The sequence below is a fragment of the Lithobates pipiens genome, unplaced genomic scaffold (assembly GCF_037356315.1).
Source record: "Lithobates pipiens isolate NorthernLeopardFrog02 unplaced genomic scaffold, aLitPip1_a1.2 Scaffold_23, whole genome shotgun sequence".
NCBI classification, from domain to species: Eukaryota; Metazoa; Chordata; class Amphibia; order Anura; family Ranidae; genus Lithobates; species Lithobates pipiens.
In genome coordinates, this window is record NW_027507785.1 from 231,934,805 (window position 1) to 231,952,353 (window position 17,549).

Sequence of the window (17,549 nt, forward strand, 5' to 3'; positions counted from 1 at the left end):
CTTTTTTCCATTTTTTTTTCCAGGCTGCAGTCTCTCTCTTGATAGAGCTGTAGCCTCCTCCCTGTGGAAAATGGGGCCGCCAATCTTTGGGACTACATGTCTCATGATGCTCTCTTCTAGTGTCCTTCGATTGGCCCTCAGTTATGGCCAGTAGGGAAGGAGTGGTCAGGAAGCTGGGCGGGGAACCTGGTGAGAGCCACCATCTCTTCTCCCTTACAGGAGAAATGAGGGACGAGCGGGGGAAACCTCTGACAGCCCACAGCTCGCCTGTCAACGCCGCAGAGTTCTGCTGGACTGAGCAGGGAAAAGAGCCAAAGTCCCACTATATTAATGGGGGGCTTGACAGCACCTTGATGGTGTTACCCCACTGGCGGGTGGCACGCGGGTGAGGGCAGCCCGCACCCCCATAGCTACGCAACTCTGCTCAATTTAAGATCCGATTCCTGATTCCAGGGGGGCACTTGACCCCCCCCCCCCTTGCCCCTACCTGCAGGCGCCCATGGATCTTTTATAAGTCATTCAAATTATATGTGATATTTGTAGGTCACAAAAGAGATATTATAATTTTTAGTATCTAATGATCTAAAGAATTCTGTCATAAAGAAATTATATATGAAAGTGTGATTATAAGTAGGTGTTTTAGCAACTAATTAGTATTAGGAAAAACATAATCGTGATTATAACAGTCTAAGAATTTAACCTATGTCTAGATAAATATTGATTGGATATATCAGAATTATCCAGATAAATAATTTTATGTGATATTGATTGATATATATCTAACCCGTGTCCTTTCTAAATGGACTAAAGATTTAATAGAGAGAGATATTATTAATATATTATATATATATATATATATATATATATATATATATATATATATATATATATATATATATATATATATATATATATATATATATATATATATATATATATATATATATAACCATTTTATACAATGGCCATTATTCAAAATGATGTTAAGCGGTTACTATCATTCCTGAACACTAGAGATATATTTGTTGTTAGAACATATATAAAAAACGAATGCATATTATAGAAATAAAAAATTATTAACTTAAAAGAGATAAAACACATGTGAGACACCTGGTGGTTGAAGGTGCTATTACCTTAAAATCATTAGACTCCTGGGAAAGGTAATCATTACATGCTGCCTGCCAATGAGGAGGGAAGACATACCTTTTGGGCAGACCTTAGTATAATTTTATTATCTTAATGTTTAAGAGGATATTTAACCACTTAAGGACCGCCGTATTGCCAATGTACGTCATTGCAATGGCACGTACAGGCACAAGCACGTACATGTGCTTGTCTTCCAGCGGGTGGGGGGTCCGATCGGACCCCCTCCCGCTGGATACGGCGGTCCGTTTAGCTTCAGGAGCGATCCGGGATGAGGGGATGGCCGTTGGTTTCTGGCCATCCCCTCTCGATCACTCCTGGTGAATGAGAAGCTTCCTCCCACTGTGTATTGTATACACAGGCAGGGAGGAAGTGATGTCATTCTCCTCGAGGCGGTGTTATTGACCGGACTACGAGGAGAAGACTAAAAGTAAGTGCACCAAACACCACTCTAACACATAGGTACACAAACCCCCCCAGTCACAGTGTCACTGATTGCAGTGTTAATTTATTTACTGATCACTGCATTCAGTGTCAGTTGTAAAAGTAAAAACTGTCAGGGCTGTTAGTGTTAGGTCCAGGGTAGCCCCCCTACCACCCCCCAATAAAGATTTAACCCCCTGATTGCCCCTAGAGTTAACCCTTTCACGCTCTTTTGCCAGTGTCACCAAGCGATCATTTTTCTGATCGCTGCATTAGTGTCGCTAGGTAGTTTTTTTTTTTTGTTTTTATTTAAGGTACTCCGCCAGGTACCCCGATATACTACCCAATAATGGTTTTAACCCCCTGATTGCCCCTAGTTAACCCTTTCACCAGTGATCACCGTATAAGTGTTACGGGTGACTCTGGTTAGTTTGCTTTTTATAGCATCAGGGCACCCACCATTTATTACCCAATAAAGGTTTAACCCCCTGATCACCCGGCGGGTGATATTAATTAGGTTTTAGGGTCAGGGTCTGCGTCGCCCCAGGCAGCGCTAGGTTAGTGCCAGTACCGCTAACACCCACGTGCAAAGCATAAACCTCCCGTAGTGGTATAGAATCTGAACAGATCAATATCTGATCTGATCAGATCTATACTAGAATCCCCAGCAGTTTAGGGTTCCAAAAAAAAAAACACATTGTTAGCGGGATCAGCCCAGATTCCTGCTGGCACCTGCGTTTTGCCCCTCTGCCCAGCCCACCCAAGTGCAGTATCGATTGATCACTGTCACTTACAAAACACTAAACACATAACTGCAGCGATCGCAGAGTCAGGCCTGGTCCCTGCAATCGCTAACAGTTTTTTTTTTGGCAGTGCTTGGTTTTCGGGGTCCCGTACGTGGCTAGGCTCCCAAAAAGTCCCCCACATGTGGTATCCCCGTACTTGGGAGAAGCAGAATTTATTTTGGGGTGTAATTTGACTTATCCCTATAGCATGTGTGAGCAATATATCATTTAGTGACAACTTTGTGCAAAAAAAAAAAAAAATTGTAATATTCCTGCAACTTGTGGCAAAATATAAAATATTTCATGGACTCAACATGCCTCTCAGTAAATAGCTTGGGGTGTCTACTTTCCAAAATGGGGTCATTTGGGGGGGGGGGGTTTGTGTTATTTTGGCATTTTATGGCCTTCGAAACTGTGATAGGTAGTGAGGAGTGAAATCAAAAATTTGCACCCTTAGAAATCCTGAAGGCAGTGATTGGGTTTTTTCGGGGTGCCGTACGCGGCTAGACTCCCAAAAAGTCCCACATATGTGGTATCCCCGTACTCAGGAGAAGCAGCAGAATATATTTTGGGGTGCAATTCCGCATACAACTATGGCATGTGTGAGCAATATATCATTTAGTGACAACTTTTTGTAAACTTTTTTTTTTTTGTGTCATTATTCAATCACTTGGGACAAAAAAAAAAAAAAAATATTCAATGGGCTCAACATGCCTCTCCACAACTTCCTTGGGGTGTCTACTTTCCAAATTGGGGGTCATTTGGGGGGGGGGGGGGTTGTACTGCCCTGCCATTTTAGCACCTCAAGAAATGAGATAGGCAGTCGTAAATTAAAAGCTGTGTAAATTCCAGAAAATGTACTCTAGTTTGTAGACGCTATAACTTTTGCGCAAACCAATAAATATACGCTTATTGACATTTTTTTACTAAAGACATGTGGCTGAATAAATTTTGCCCTAAATGTATGACTAAAATTGAGTTTATTCGATTTTTCTTATAACAAAAACTAGAAAATATAATTTTTTTCTCAAAATTTTCGGTCTTTTTCCATTTATATCGCAAAAAATAAAAATTGCAGAGGCAATCAAATAGCATCAAAAGAAAGCTCTATTTGTGGGAAGAAAAGGACGCAAATTTCGTTTGGGTACAACATTGCATGACCGCGCAATTACCAGTTAAAGCAGTGCAGTGCGAAAATGTAAAAAGACCTCTGGTCCTTAGGCTGTTAATTGGTCCGGGGCTGAAGTGGTTAGGAAGCAAGAAAAATAAATAAATAAATATATATGATGACAGGAAAGAGAGCTCAGGGACACACCCTGGAGGGGGACACTGGGAGACCCCCAGACAGACTAATGCCGCGTACACACGGGCGGACTGTATGGCGTACTTAGTCCGTCGAAACACATTTCAGCGGACAGTCCGCTCGTGTGTGGGCTTCAGCGGACTTTTTCAGCGTGCAGTCTGGCGTACTAAGTATTTCGGATTTTTCGAAATTCTGTCCGTCGTACTTTGGTTTCAGCGGACAATCTGCTCGTCAGTAGGCTAGTTCGACAGACTAAGAATGGCGCATGCTCAGAAAGGATTTACACGGCGGAAGGGTGCTTTGCTGTGTATTGGACTTCCTATTTCTAGTCCCGTCGTACGTGCTGTACACGTCATCGCGCAAGCTTTCGACGGACTGTTTGTGCATCCGTGTGTGGTCAAGTCCGTTCAGTCGAAAGTATGACGGACTGTCCGTCGGATTGTATGATGGACTAAGTACGCCATACAGTCCGCCCGTGTGTACGCGGCATTACACTCATGCATGAATACATATTTTAACATTCATCAAATTCCTGAACCGCCATCTTAAATCCTGGGAACCAGCAATCAACACTAATAGCCATTTTGGAATGGGTAAATATGCCATGTTAATTATATCTTGCATGTTCTCTTAAATATTGATGTATTGAATATTCCATTATTGAAAATCATTCTCCCGAATCAATAACCGCCTTTTAGATTTTTCTCTAAATTAAATTTTTCATTATAAATGTATTTTTGCATAGATTCTACTTTTATTGACAAACGTCTAATTTATTTCACATTGTTAACCACTTACTTACCTGCAGTATAGTAAAGGTTGGATGTGTGAAATACAGACGTTCTGTTCAATTGTCAATTATCGAAAGGTTATTGATTCCACCAAGAAGTGATCATGGTGATATTATGTCCAAGGCACTACACGCCCATTTTGAGGGCGTTTACATTAATTGTCAAGGTGTTCATGTGATGCAATCAATGTTTTAATTTCATGTAAATATTTGTCTTTTTAAATGTAACTATTTTGTATGGTCTCCATGAATAAGTTTCACATGTATAGACTGTCATATAAATTGATTTTGTATCTTAAAAATATCTTCGTTAAAAATTACTTAATAAATACTGTGCAGGGAAACTGTCCTTAACCACTTGCTTACTGGGCACTTAAACCCCCTTCCTGCCCAGACCAATTTTCAGCTTTTGATGCTCTCACACTTTGAATGACAATTACCGTATTTGCCGGCGTATAAGACGACCTTTTACACTTAAAAAAACTGAGCAAAAAAGGAGGGGTCGTCTTATACGCCGGGTCCGCTGCTGGGATGCCTTCTGGCTGTCCGGTAATACTGTATGTAGCTTCGGCTACATACAGTATATACCACTGAACCAATCCCAGTGAGCGATGTATTCAAATGAATACAGAGCCTGCTCGGATTGGAGCAGCAATCTCTGCCAATCCGAGCAGGCTACACACAGTAGCCTGCTCCGATTGGCTTTGAGAGTGAGGCGCGGGCTGATGATGTAACAGCCTCCGCCAATCCCAGCAGGCTTTGTATTCATTAATAGAATACATTGCTCGCCGTGATTGGCTCCAGCACCAGAAGGAAGAAGGAAATGGCTCCAGCAAGAACGAAGAAGAAGGATATGAAGCGTCGGAAGCCTCGGAATCGGGGGTCGTCTTAAACGGTGAGTACGGGCAAAACATTTTAACTGTGCAGGTTTTTAGGGGGTCGTCTTATATGCCGGGTCGTCTTATACGCCGGCAAATACGGTACTCAGTCATGCAACACTGTACCCAAATGAATTTTGTGTCCTTTTTTTCCCCACAAATAGAGCTTTCTTTTGGTGGTATTTGATCACCTCTGGGGTTTTTATTTTTTGCGCTATAAATGAAAAAAGACCGAAAATTTTGAAAAAAAAAAAAAAAACGCATGTTTCTTTGTTTCTGTGATAAAATTTTGCAAATTATAATTTTTTTTTCATAAATTTTGGCCACAATTTATACTGCTACATATCTTTGGTAAAAAATAACCCAAATTAGTGGATATTATTTGGTCTTTGTGAAAGTTAGAGAGTCTACAAGCTGTGGTGCGAATCGCACAAAATTGATCACATCTGATGTACTGGTGGCCTATCTCATTTCTTGTGACCCGAACAAGTCAGGAAAGTACAAATACCCCCCCAAATGACCCCTTTTTTAGAGTAGACATTCCAAGGTATTTACTAAGATGCATGGTGAGGTTTTTGATGTTGTCATCTTTTTCCCACAATTCTTTGCAAAATGAAGATTTTTTTTTTTCCCCTCACAAAATTTTCAATGTAATAGGTTATTTCTCTCACATGGCATGTGTATACCACAAATGACACCCCAAAATACGTTCTGCTACTCCTTCTGAGTATTACGATACCAAATGTGTGAGACTTTTACACAGCCTGGCCACATACAGAGGCCCAATATTGAAATAGCACCATCAGGTGTTCTAGGAGCATAAATTACACATTTAATTTCTCAACCACCTATTACATTTTTGAAGGCCCTGGAGCACCAGGACAATGAAAATGCCCACAAAGTGACCCCACGTGGCACTGACGACACGTGGCACTGACAGATGGCGCTGGAGGCAGGTGGCGCCGGAGGCAGAAGGCACTGGAGGCAGATGGCACTGGCTAATTGCTCTGGCAAATGGGGCTGGCAGATGGTACTGCAGCTGGCAGGTGGCACTGGCAGGTGGCGCTGGTGGCACTGGGGCTGACGGATGGCACTGGCTGACAGCACTGGGGCTGACGGATGGCACTGGCAGGTGGCACTGGCGGCACTGGGGCTGACGGATGGCACTGGCAGGTGGCACTGGTGCTGGCAGGTGGCACTGGCAGGGGGCACTGGGGCTGAAGGCACTGGGGCTGACGGAAGGCACTGGGGCTGACGGATGGCGCTGGCAGGTGGCACAGACGGCACTGGGGCTGACAGATGGCAATAGGGCTGACTTACAGATCCTCTTCCTCACACGCTGTCTCTGTGTGAGGAGGGAGAGACACGGCAATGGGAGATGATCTCATATGTTTACATTTGAGATCATCTCCCATTGGCAGCTGCGATCACGCTGTGAACGGCCGCTTTGATTGGCCGTTCACGGCGATCTGTGTTTGCCTGTCTCCGGGAGACACGGCGAATACAAAACTTCCGCGATGCGCACCCCCGGCGGCGCGCATTGCGGAAGTGAGCACAAGGCCGTCCAGGGACGGCCAGGGGAAGGAACCCGCCTGCTCTACGGCCGTCATTCGGCTATAGGGCGGGCGGGAGGTGGTTAAAAAGCACAACATTTTGAACACTCATGAAGTACTATTCCCGGGGATCGCTGTCTCCTGTTGTGTCATGGGTGTACGCTTCAGTTCACGGGGTTGATGACCCTTGCGGCCAGCTTCCAGCTCTCCGCACCTGTGCCCAGATTCACAAGTGCATCTACACCTACCTTTACATCTGCTCCTGATGAGTGACTGCAGCCACGAAACACGTCAAGTTATTACATGCCCCCTTCTTATATCCCAAGACTGTTACTAACATGTTATCGATCATACCTTACTGGATTATACCAACGAATAAAAAGTTATGTTTTTATACTGTGGAGACATGTCATAACGATTGTATTTTAAATAATGTTTATATAATGTTTATAATATGAATACATTAATATGCTGTTATACAATCATGTTACTATATTTTCTGTAGTAAATACATTTTATTTACCGTATCTTTTGTCATACATTATATCACTATGCAACTTGTATGGTTCTTATGTACCTGCCAGACACATTTTCATGTTATCCCCCTGGCTACATGCTTCATATAAAATCCCTGTGACCGAGCCTGGACACCCTGTTGGGTATTTCCGACAAAAGCTGCTTCCTAAGTCCTGGAACACAAGACCAATGTATCTGGCCATAGTACCCCAAAAACCAGACAACACCAGTCTTAAGAGCACACCAGAAACAGAACTGCTTTATTTTTAGAAACAGACTGAAGTTACACAGAAAACCATCAGATAAGGGCTTCTCTCATTACCTCAAAGTTCATCTTAGACAGTAGATCTAATCCTATTATCATAACAATGACCACCTTAGACAGTCTGGCTCCCCCATAGCGCCAACGTCTGCGCAAGAAGCCAAAAGCAATTAGTGACCAGCTCTGGATAACTTAAGAAGACATTAACACATTAAAACCCAGAGTTCTCCAGGCAATGGTTCTCCTGCACCCCAAAGTCCGTGACAGTCCAAATTCCTTCCCCCATTTTAAATTTAGCATTGAGGGAATGAAGGTACTTGGTCCACACTGCCTTGTGCCTCATATAAAGTCCCAACCCCTCTTTTCTCTTTATTGCTAACTGTCACATTTGCTTATCCTCAACCAAACTATCAAATGGCTGGTGTCACAACTGATCACGTGTGCAGCACCATGGCAGTTGCAGATCAAACAGAAGCAGCTTCCTTGGCTGCAAGACCAGTTTTCACACTGGGGCTGCCCGCACATTAGTGGTAAATTGCAGCTCGTTTTAGTGGCGCTTCTCAGCCTCTAGTGGGGCGCTTCAGAAGTGCTGCCCATTCATTGCAAGGTGCTATTTCTAGCACTAAAATGCCTGAAAACTTCAGATAAAAGTGGTCTCTGAGGCGGATTCGCCAAAAAGTCATTTTTAATCGGTGGCGGGAGGGGGGGGGCCCTCCCGCCATGCTCTGGTGCCCTCTGCCACCGAGTAGATTGCTTTAACCACTTCCCACCCGCCATATAGCAGAACGATGGCCGAAAAGTGGTTGCATTATCCTGACTGGGCGTCATATGTCGTCCAGTAGGAAAAGGCGCAGAGGCACGCTGTGCGGCGAGTTGCTCTGACACACCACATCCCTGATCCCAGTAAAGAGCCTATGACGTAGGCTCTTTATCATGTGATCACCTGTGTCCAATCACAGCTGATCACATGGTAACCCGGAAGTGCCGCTTATCGGCGGCTTTCCCCACAGCGTTGCATGATCGTGCAATTGTCATTCAAAATGCGACAGCAGTGAAACCCAAAATTGGCCTGAGCAGGAAGGGGGTGAAAGTTCCCTGTATAAGGCCTAGATTCTTTCCTAGGTGTACATAATTATAACTGGGTACTAACATTTATATGTAAAGTTGATCGAGGGAATATCCAATTGCCTCTCTGGGGATCAGGAAGGTATTTTCCCCCACTGTAGCAAATTGGATCATGCTTTGCTGGGGTTTTTCCACCTTCCTCTGGAACAACTGTGAGTTTAGAATTGTGTATTTGGGATTTTTTCTTTTTTTTTTGGTTGAACTAAATGGACGTTGTGACAGACCTAGCCGGGACTGTTGGAGGGGACAGAATGCGAGCCTCTTGCCTTGCGATTAGGGGCCCTGGCATTTGGGGGGGAACGGTGCTCTTTGTGAGCTGTATGCCTGGGGACCCCTGAGGTGGTGTTACTTCAGATCCTAATAAAGCAGTTCGGTTCTAATAAAGCAGTCTAGGGCTGAAACAACTAATCGATTAATCGTCAACGAATCGATTATGAAATTAATCGATTACTATTTTTATAATCGATTAATCGGCCAGTAACATAATGGGAAAAAAATAAATAAATAAAATGAGCCCTTTATAATACAAAAATAGCAAATAATCACTACTGTAAATATTACTTTCATTGTTCTACAGTAAAAAAAAAAAAAAAAAAAAATGAACCCCTTTTAGTAGTGATTATCTGCTTTTTCTATCATAAAGGGTATGTTACTAAACGTCTTAGACCTGGTTCACATCTATGTGTTTTTTGGTGCTTTTTGCAAAAATGCACTACAGTTCATTTACATGATTTCCTATGGGACAAGTTCACATCTGAAAGGGTCATGGACTTTTAATGCAAAATAGTGCTTTATTGGTTCAATATACTTCAATGGAGAAGCTGCAGAAAAGCATGTAATGCATTTTTGCAGCAATTTGTGTTTTTTAATCTGCCCAAAAAAAATGCAAAAATGCAAATTGCAGTAAAATCACGTGTGCAAAAATCAAAACACACAGCAAAAAGCACTGCAGAAACAGATCAAAAGCAAACTGCATAGGTGTGCACCGAGCCTTGTGCTGGTTACACAGATCAATTTTCAGATGAGAATATTCAGAAGAAAAATCTTTGTACATTCACTGAATGAAACTTGTTTCTTAAATGAACGTAATATCTGAACGAAAACCACATACACTGTCTGAAAATTCCTTTGACTAAGAAGTTTTCTATTATTTCTAAATTTACCCGTCACTGTGGTTGAAAATGAACATCAGTTTGACCCACTTTTTTTTTTTTTTTTTTTTTTAAGGTTATTAACCGATTAATCGAAACAATAATCGGCCAACTAATCTATTATGAAAATAATCGTTAGTTGCAGCCCTAAAGCAGTCCATGTTGACCAGCTAAGCAAGTGTCATCTTGTTTTGTGCTTCTGAGCGGTTGGAATATCTGATATCTATATTCAGGCTGGGAGGAAGTGGTATATGACAAAAGCACTCAATGGGAGTGTGGGATTGGATCAATCACAGACGTGTCTTTTTTTCGAACCTGACTAACTATGTAAGGCTGTCAGCAGACAGGGGTGAGACAGTATTACAGGATTTGAAACCATGCAGGACACATTGTTAATGTTTTACATAGCTATACCTGCAAAAGGGGCCAAACTGAAGTGAACTAGCAGGATTTCATTGTCTGACTAAAGTTCCACGTTAAAAAATCTATACAAAAGCTGGAAAGCTTTTTGAAAACAAAATTTCCAAGACACATCTTTAATTCTCAGAGTCTCCAATACAGTCATGTGATAAGCCCTCTTTAATCACCTCAGCATGGGTGGTCGGTCCTCTGTTGCTTAGACCCACAGGGACAGTATGAAGTGTGAGCGTTTGTCTAGGTATTATTACATTGTGAGCCCAGGATGCCATCGATGCACCCTTGGATCACAGGCTGACAATGGCAAAACCCTAGAAACAAAAGGCCAGCATTACTTAATCTTGAAGAAGACCACCACTAGATGACGTCTCATGTCAGGTCACCACATGTATGTACTTTGTACATACATGTGGTGTCAAGGAGTAAAATGACAGGAGCTCAGAAGTTTGTTGCTACTCCTTCACTGTGGGAAAAAAATATATATATATATAATAATAATAATAATAATAATAATAATAACAAAAAGGGGGAAGGAGGCTGGAGTGCAGTAACTGCAGATGAGAAAAGTAAGGTCATCAACTTAGCTTTGTTGTTTGGCAAGGCTGTGCATATCTCAAAACTGGATGGACAAATACAAATCCTTTAAGTAATGATACAGCTTCAATGTGCCATTTTCCAACGTTTCCATGAAGTTCAGCAAGAACGTGCATAAACAATATGCATCAACTTCCGTATATATATATATATATATATATATATACATACATACACACAGTGGTGTGAAAAAGTGTTTGCCCCCTTCCTCATTTCCTGTTCCTTTGCATGTTTGTCACACTTAAGTGTTTCGGAACATCAAACCAATTTAAACAATAGTCAAGGACAACACAAGTAAACACAAAATGCAATTTGTAAATGAAGCTGTTTATTATTAAAGGTGAAAAAAAATCCAAACCATCATGGCCCTGTGTGAAAAAGTGATTGCCCCCTAAACCTAATAACTGGTTGGGCCACCCTTAGCAGCAACAACTGCAACCAAGCGTTTGCGATAACATGCAATGAGGCTTTTACAGCGTCCTGGAGGAATTTTGGCCCACTCATCTTTGCAGAATTGTCCTAATTCAGTTACATTAGAGGGTTTTTCGAGCATCAACGGCCTTTTTAAGGTCATACCACAACATCTCAATAGGATTCAGGTCAGGACTTTGGCTAGGCCACTCCAAAGTCTTCATTTTGTTTTTCTTCAGCCATTCGGTGGTGGACTTGCTGGTGTGTTTAGGATCATTGTCCTGCTGCAGAACCCAAGTTCGTTTCAGCTTGAGTACACGAACAGATGGTCGGACATTCTCCTTCAGGATCTCTTGGTAGACAGCAGAATTCATAGTTCCTTTTATCACGGCAAGTCTTCCAGGTCCTGAAGCAGCAAAACAGCCCCAGACCATCACACTACCACCACCATATTTTACTGTTGGTATAATGTTCTTTTTATGAAATGCAGTGTTCCTTCTACGCCAGATATACTTGGACACACACCTTCCAAAGAGTTCCACTTTTGTCTCATCGGTCCACAGAATGTTGTCCCAAAAGTCTTGGGGATCATCAAGATGTGTTGTGGAGAAATTGAGACGAGCTTTGATGTTCTTTTTGCTCAGCAGTGGTTTTCTCCTTGGAACTCTGCCATGCAGGCCATTTTTGCCCAGTCTTTTCCTGATGGTGGAGGCATGAACGCTGACCTTAACTGAGGCAAGTGAGGCCTGCAGTTCCTTGGACGTTGTTGTGGGGTCTTTTGTGACCTCTTGGATGAGTCGTCGCTGCGCTCTTGGGGTAATTTTGGGCGGCCGGCCACTCCTGGGAAGGTTCACCACTGTTCCATGTCTTCGCCATTTGTGGATAATGGCTCTCACTGTGGTTCGCTGGATTCCCAAAGCTTTGGAAATGGCTTTATAACCATTCCCAGACTGATAGATCTCAATTACTTTCTTTCTCAATTGTTCCTGAATTTCTTTGGGTCTCGGCATGATGTGTAGCTTTTAAGGATCTTCTGGTGGACCTTACTGTGTCAAGCAGCTCCTATTTAAGTGATGCCTTGATTGTGAACAGGTGTGGCAATAATCAGACCTGGGTGTGGCTAGAGAAATTGAACTCAGGTGTGGACAACCACAGTTATAGTATGTTTTAACAAGGGGGGCAATCACTTTTTCACACAGGGCCATGATGGTTTGGATTTTTTTTCACCTTTAATAATAAACAGCTTCATTTACAAATTGCATTTTGTGTTTACTTGTGTTGTCCTTGACTATTGTTTAAATTGGTTTGATGTTCCGAAACACTTAAGTGTGACAAACATGCAAAGGAACAGGAAATGAGGAAGGGGGCAAACACTTTTTCACACCACTGTATATATATACTTTTTATGGAGCAATAAATCAATCTGAAATGGTACAACTTACTTTAGAAAGCCTTTTATTTCAGTTGGTTCCACGTGCTGCACAGCAACAGTGTCTTCTGTGGCCTTTTGTAAAATGAACCTATAGAATCTTGGAGCTCTCGCCCAGAGAACAGCTTTGTGTACTTTAAATGTTGTCTGTCCAACACACAGAGTGAGATCTGGGTGGATTTCTTCATTTAGGAGTCTGCAGAAATATAACAAGCTAGTTAAAGTGTACATAAACATTAAACTTTTATTAGTTTCTCCTACTATTGAAAGCATTTTGATGTATCTGTTCAATAAAGTAAAAAAAAAAAAAAAAGGTTAATCCTGCCAGCAATCTAGTAAATTTGTAAATCTCTCGTGTTCTACTGAAATCTCAAGCATTGTTATCGGCCCCACACAGTTTACCTCTGAACTACAAAACACATCTCCCCATGTTATGAAGACGAGGAGATGGAGGTTTTTGTGCCATTCAAAAAAGGACTGTCACACAAATTAACACAATAGTGTAATAAATGAGACTGACCCAGTTTTAAAGGGCACCTCCACTTTTTTTTTTGGGGGGGGGGGGGGGAATCAAAATAAAAATATAGCATATGCAATTGCAGCACAAGTCATATTGTAATTGAACATTTATAAAAAATACCTTTACTTTTCAATCTGCAGCACTGTAATTTTCTGCAAAATGCAATATGGCTACCTGGAGGTATTCCATACACAGGTGGTTTACAGAATGCCCCCAGAAATGTAATTTCCTGCTTGTGTGATTGGCAAACTGAATTTCCCAGAAGTCTTCACTAAGATACAAGTCAGATTTTCAGATTTTGAGCACCCATTGTATTGCGAGGCCCAAAAATGCCAGAACAAAATACCCTCCAAATGACCCCTTTTTGGAAAGTAGGCAGTCTGAGGTGTTCAGTAAGAGGCATGGCAAGTGTTTTGAAATTGTAATTTTTTTGTCACAATGGTTTTGAAAATTAAGAAATTAAATAACTTTTTTTTTTTTTTTTTAAATACGGTCACCAGTGCAGTACAGTGTCATCATATGACTGGTGTAGCAATGATCAGGGATACTAACTGGTGACCGTATGTAACCTTGAGCCCAGCTTCCAGAAGGGATGGGTGAGGTCAACGGGCCTCTTCACTACCTCCTGGGATAGCTGGGCACTTAAACTTCTGAGAGATGGCTCCCCAATCCATTCACGTGGGATTTCAAGGGTCCAAGAGGAGCAACGAGGTGATGCACCTCCCAGAAACTTCAGGAGCCAGGTCTGTGTACAAGAAACCAGTTTCTATTCCTAGGATGTTGATGTAAAGATGCAACCTGTACAAAATCAATGACAAGCTGACAGATCCCGTCCAGTGGCACTCATCCATCCCTGTATATGCCAGTATCTGACAGCTTGTCATTGATTTGTACAGGTAGTACACCAACATGTGAGTCCTGGCTGCAGAAATATGCTGAACACCCGCATGTGTATGAGTAATTACTTTGATGCTAGCAGAGGCTGAGCTGTGTCAAGGCTCTCTGCAGACACCAGGTCCATAGAACATCTATGTGCACATTACCTGAGCAGATCTCTGCTGAGCTGGTCACAAAGGAGATCTCTAAGTCTGCGTCGCTCAGCTCCCTCCTTGGCACGGAAGCTCTTCAGCTCTCCCTGGGCAGCAGATGCCATATCCAGAGTCTGCAGGAAGAAGACATTAGACAAGCAGAAATTCCAGAGACACCATTCATCACCAGTCTACAGACAATGTCACCTGAACACACACATGCGCCCCTCACACCCGACAATGACGTGCGCACACACACACACACACACACACACACACTATAGACAATTCAGAGCTAATGCACTATTATACCGCTATTATCATCCAATTATATGGAATCATTTCATTACTCATACGCTGAGATTTGCAATCATTAACCCTGTATATAGGATTTGTTATTGCACTGCACTTTACACATATAGGATTTCTAGTACATGTCACCTGTACACACACACACACACACACACAGCCTACAGACATGTCACCTGTACACACACACACACACAGCCTACAGACATGTCACCTGTACACACACACAGCCTACAGACATGTCACCTGTACACACACACAGCCTACAGACATGTCACCTGTACACACACACAGCCTACAGACATGTCACCTGTACACACACACACAGCCTACAGACATGTCACCTGTACACACACACACAGCCTACAGACATGTCACCTGTACACACACACAGCCTACAGACATGTCACCTGTACACACACACAGCCTACAGACATGTCACCTGTACACACACACACACACAGCCTACAGACATGTCACCTGTACACACACACACACACAGCCTACAGACATGTCACCTGTACACACACACACACACAGCCTACAGACATGTCACCTGTACACACACACACACACAGCCTACAGACATGTCACCTGTACACACACACACACACACACAGCCTTCAGACATGTCACCTGTACACACACACACACACAGCCTACAGACATGTCACCTGTACACACACACACACACACAGCCTACAGACATGTCACCTGTACACACACACACACACACACAGCCTACAGACATGTCACCTGTACACACACACACACACACACAGCCTACAGACATGTCACCTGTACACACACACACACAGCCTACAGACATGTCACCTGTACACACACACACACAGCCTACAGACATGTCACCTGTACACACACACACACAGCCTACAGACATGTCACCTGTACACACACACACACAGCCTACAGACATGTCACCTGTACACACACACACACACAGCCTACAGACATGTCACCTGTACACACACACACACACAGCCTACAGACATGTCACCTGTACACACACACACACAGCCTACAGACATGTCACCTGTACACACACACACACAGCCTACAGACATGTCACCTGTACACACACACACACACAGCCTACAGACATGTCACCTGTACACACACACACACAGCCTACAGACATGTCACCTGTACACACACACACACACCCTACAGACATGTCACCTGTACACACACACACACACCCTACAGACATGTCACCTGTACACACACACACACACACACACCCTACAGACATGTCACCTGTACACACACACACACACACACAGCCTACAGACATGTCACCTGTACACACACACACACAGCCTACAGACATGTCACCTGTACACACACACACACAGCCTACAGACATGTCACCTGTACACACACACACACAGCCTACAGACATGTCACCTGTACACACACACACACAGCCTACAGACATGTCACCTGTACACACACACACAGCCTACAGACATGTCACCTGTACACACACACACACACCCTACAGACATGTCACCTGTACACACACACACACACCCTACAGACATGTCACCTGTACACACACACACACACACCCTACAGACATGTCACCTGTACACACACACACACACACACACCCTACAGACATGTCACCTGTACACACACACACACACACACAGCCTACAGACATGTCACCTGTACACACACACACACAGCCTACAGACATGTCACCTGTACACACACACACACAGCCTACAGACATGTCACCTGTACACACACACACACAGCCTACAGACATGTCACCTGTACACACACACACACAGCCTACAGACATGTCACCTGTACACACACACACAGCCTACAGACATGTCACCTGTACACACACACACACACAGCCTACAGACATGTCACCTGTACACACACACACACACAGCCTACAGACATGTCACCTGTACACACACACACACACAGCCTACAGACATGTCACCTGTACACACACACACACACAGCCTACAGACATGTCACCTGTACACACACACACACACACAGCCTACAGACATGTCACCTGTACACACACACACACCGCCTACAGACATGTCACCTGTACACACACACACACCGCCTACAGACATGTCACCTGTACACACACACACACAGCCTACAGACATGTCACCTGTACACACACACACACACCGCCTACAGACATGTCACCTGTACACACACACACACCCCCTACAGACATGTCACCTGTACACACACACACACCCCCTACAGACATGTCACCTGTACACACACACACACACACCCCCTACAGACATGTCACCTGTACACACACACACACACAGCCTACAGACATGTCACCTGTACACACACACACACAGCCTACAGACATGTCACCTGTACACACACACACACAGCCTACAGACATGTCACCTGTACACACACACACACAGCCTACAGACATGTCACCTGTACACACACACACACCGCCTACAGACATGTCACCTGTACACACACACACACCCCCTACAGACATGTCACCTGTACACACACACACACACACCCCCTACAGACATGTCACCTGTACACACCCCCTACAGACATGTCACCTGTACACACCCCCTACAGACATGTCACCTGTACACACCCCCTACAGACATGTCACCTGTACACACCCCCTACAGACATGTCACCTGTACACACCCCCTACAGACATGTCACCTGTACACACACACACCCCCTACAGACATGTCACCTGTACACACACACACCCCCTACAGACATGTCACCTGTACACACACACACCCCCTACAGACATGTCACCTGTAAACACACACACCCCCTACAGACATGTCACCTGTACACACACACACACCCCCTACAGACATGTCACCTGTACACACACACACACCCCC

General features: G+C 43.6%; 1 protein-coding gene across 1 annotated transcript in view; it reads right to left on the minus strand.

Moving 5' to 3' along the window:
• Positions 1–17,549, minus strand: part of BTBD8 (BTB domain containing 8) — a 172,865-nt gene that overhangs the window by 150,790 nt on the left and 4,526 nt on the right. Inside the window, exons 2-3 of the mRNA XM_077452921.1 lie at positions 14,344–14,462; positions 12,794–12,976 (exon numbers count right to left, since the gene is read on the minus strand). Of these exons, the coding sequence (XP_077309047.1) occupies positions 12,794–12,976; positions 14,344–14,453 (293 nt within the window). The 5' untranslated portion in view covers positions 14,454–14,462. The remainder of the gene's footprint in view (positions 1–12,793; positions 12,977–14,343; positions 14,463–17,549) is intronic.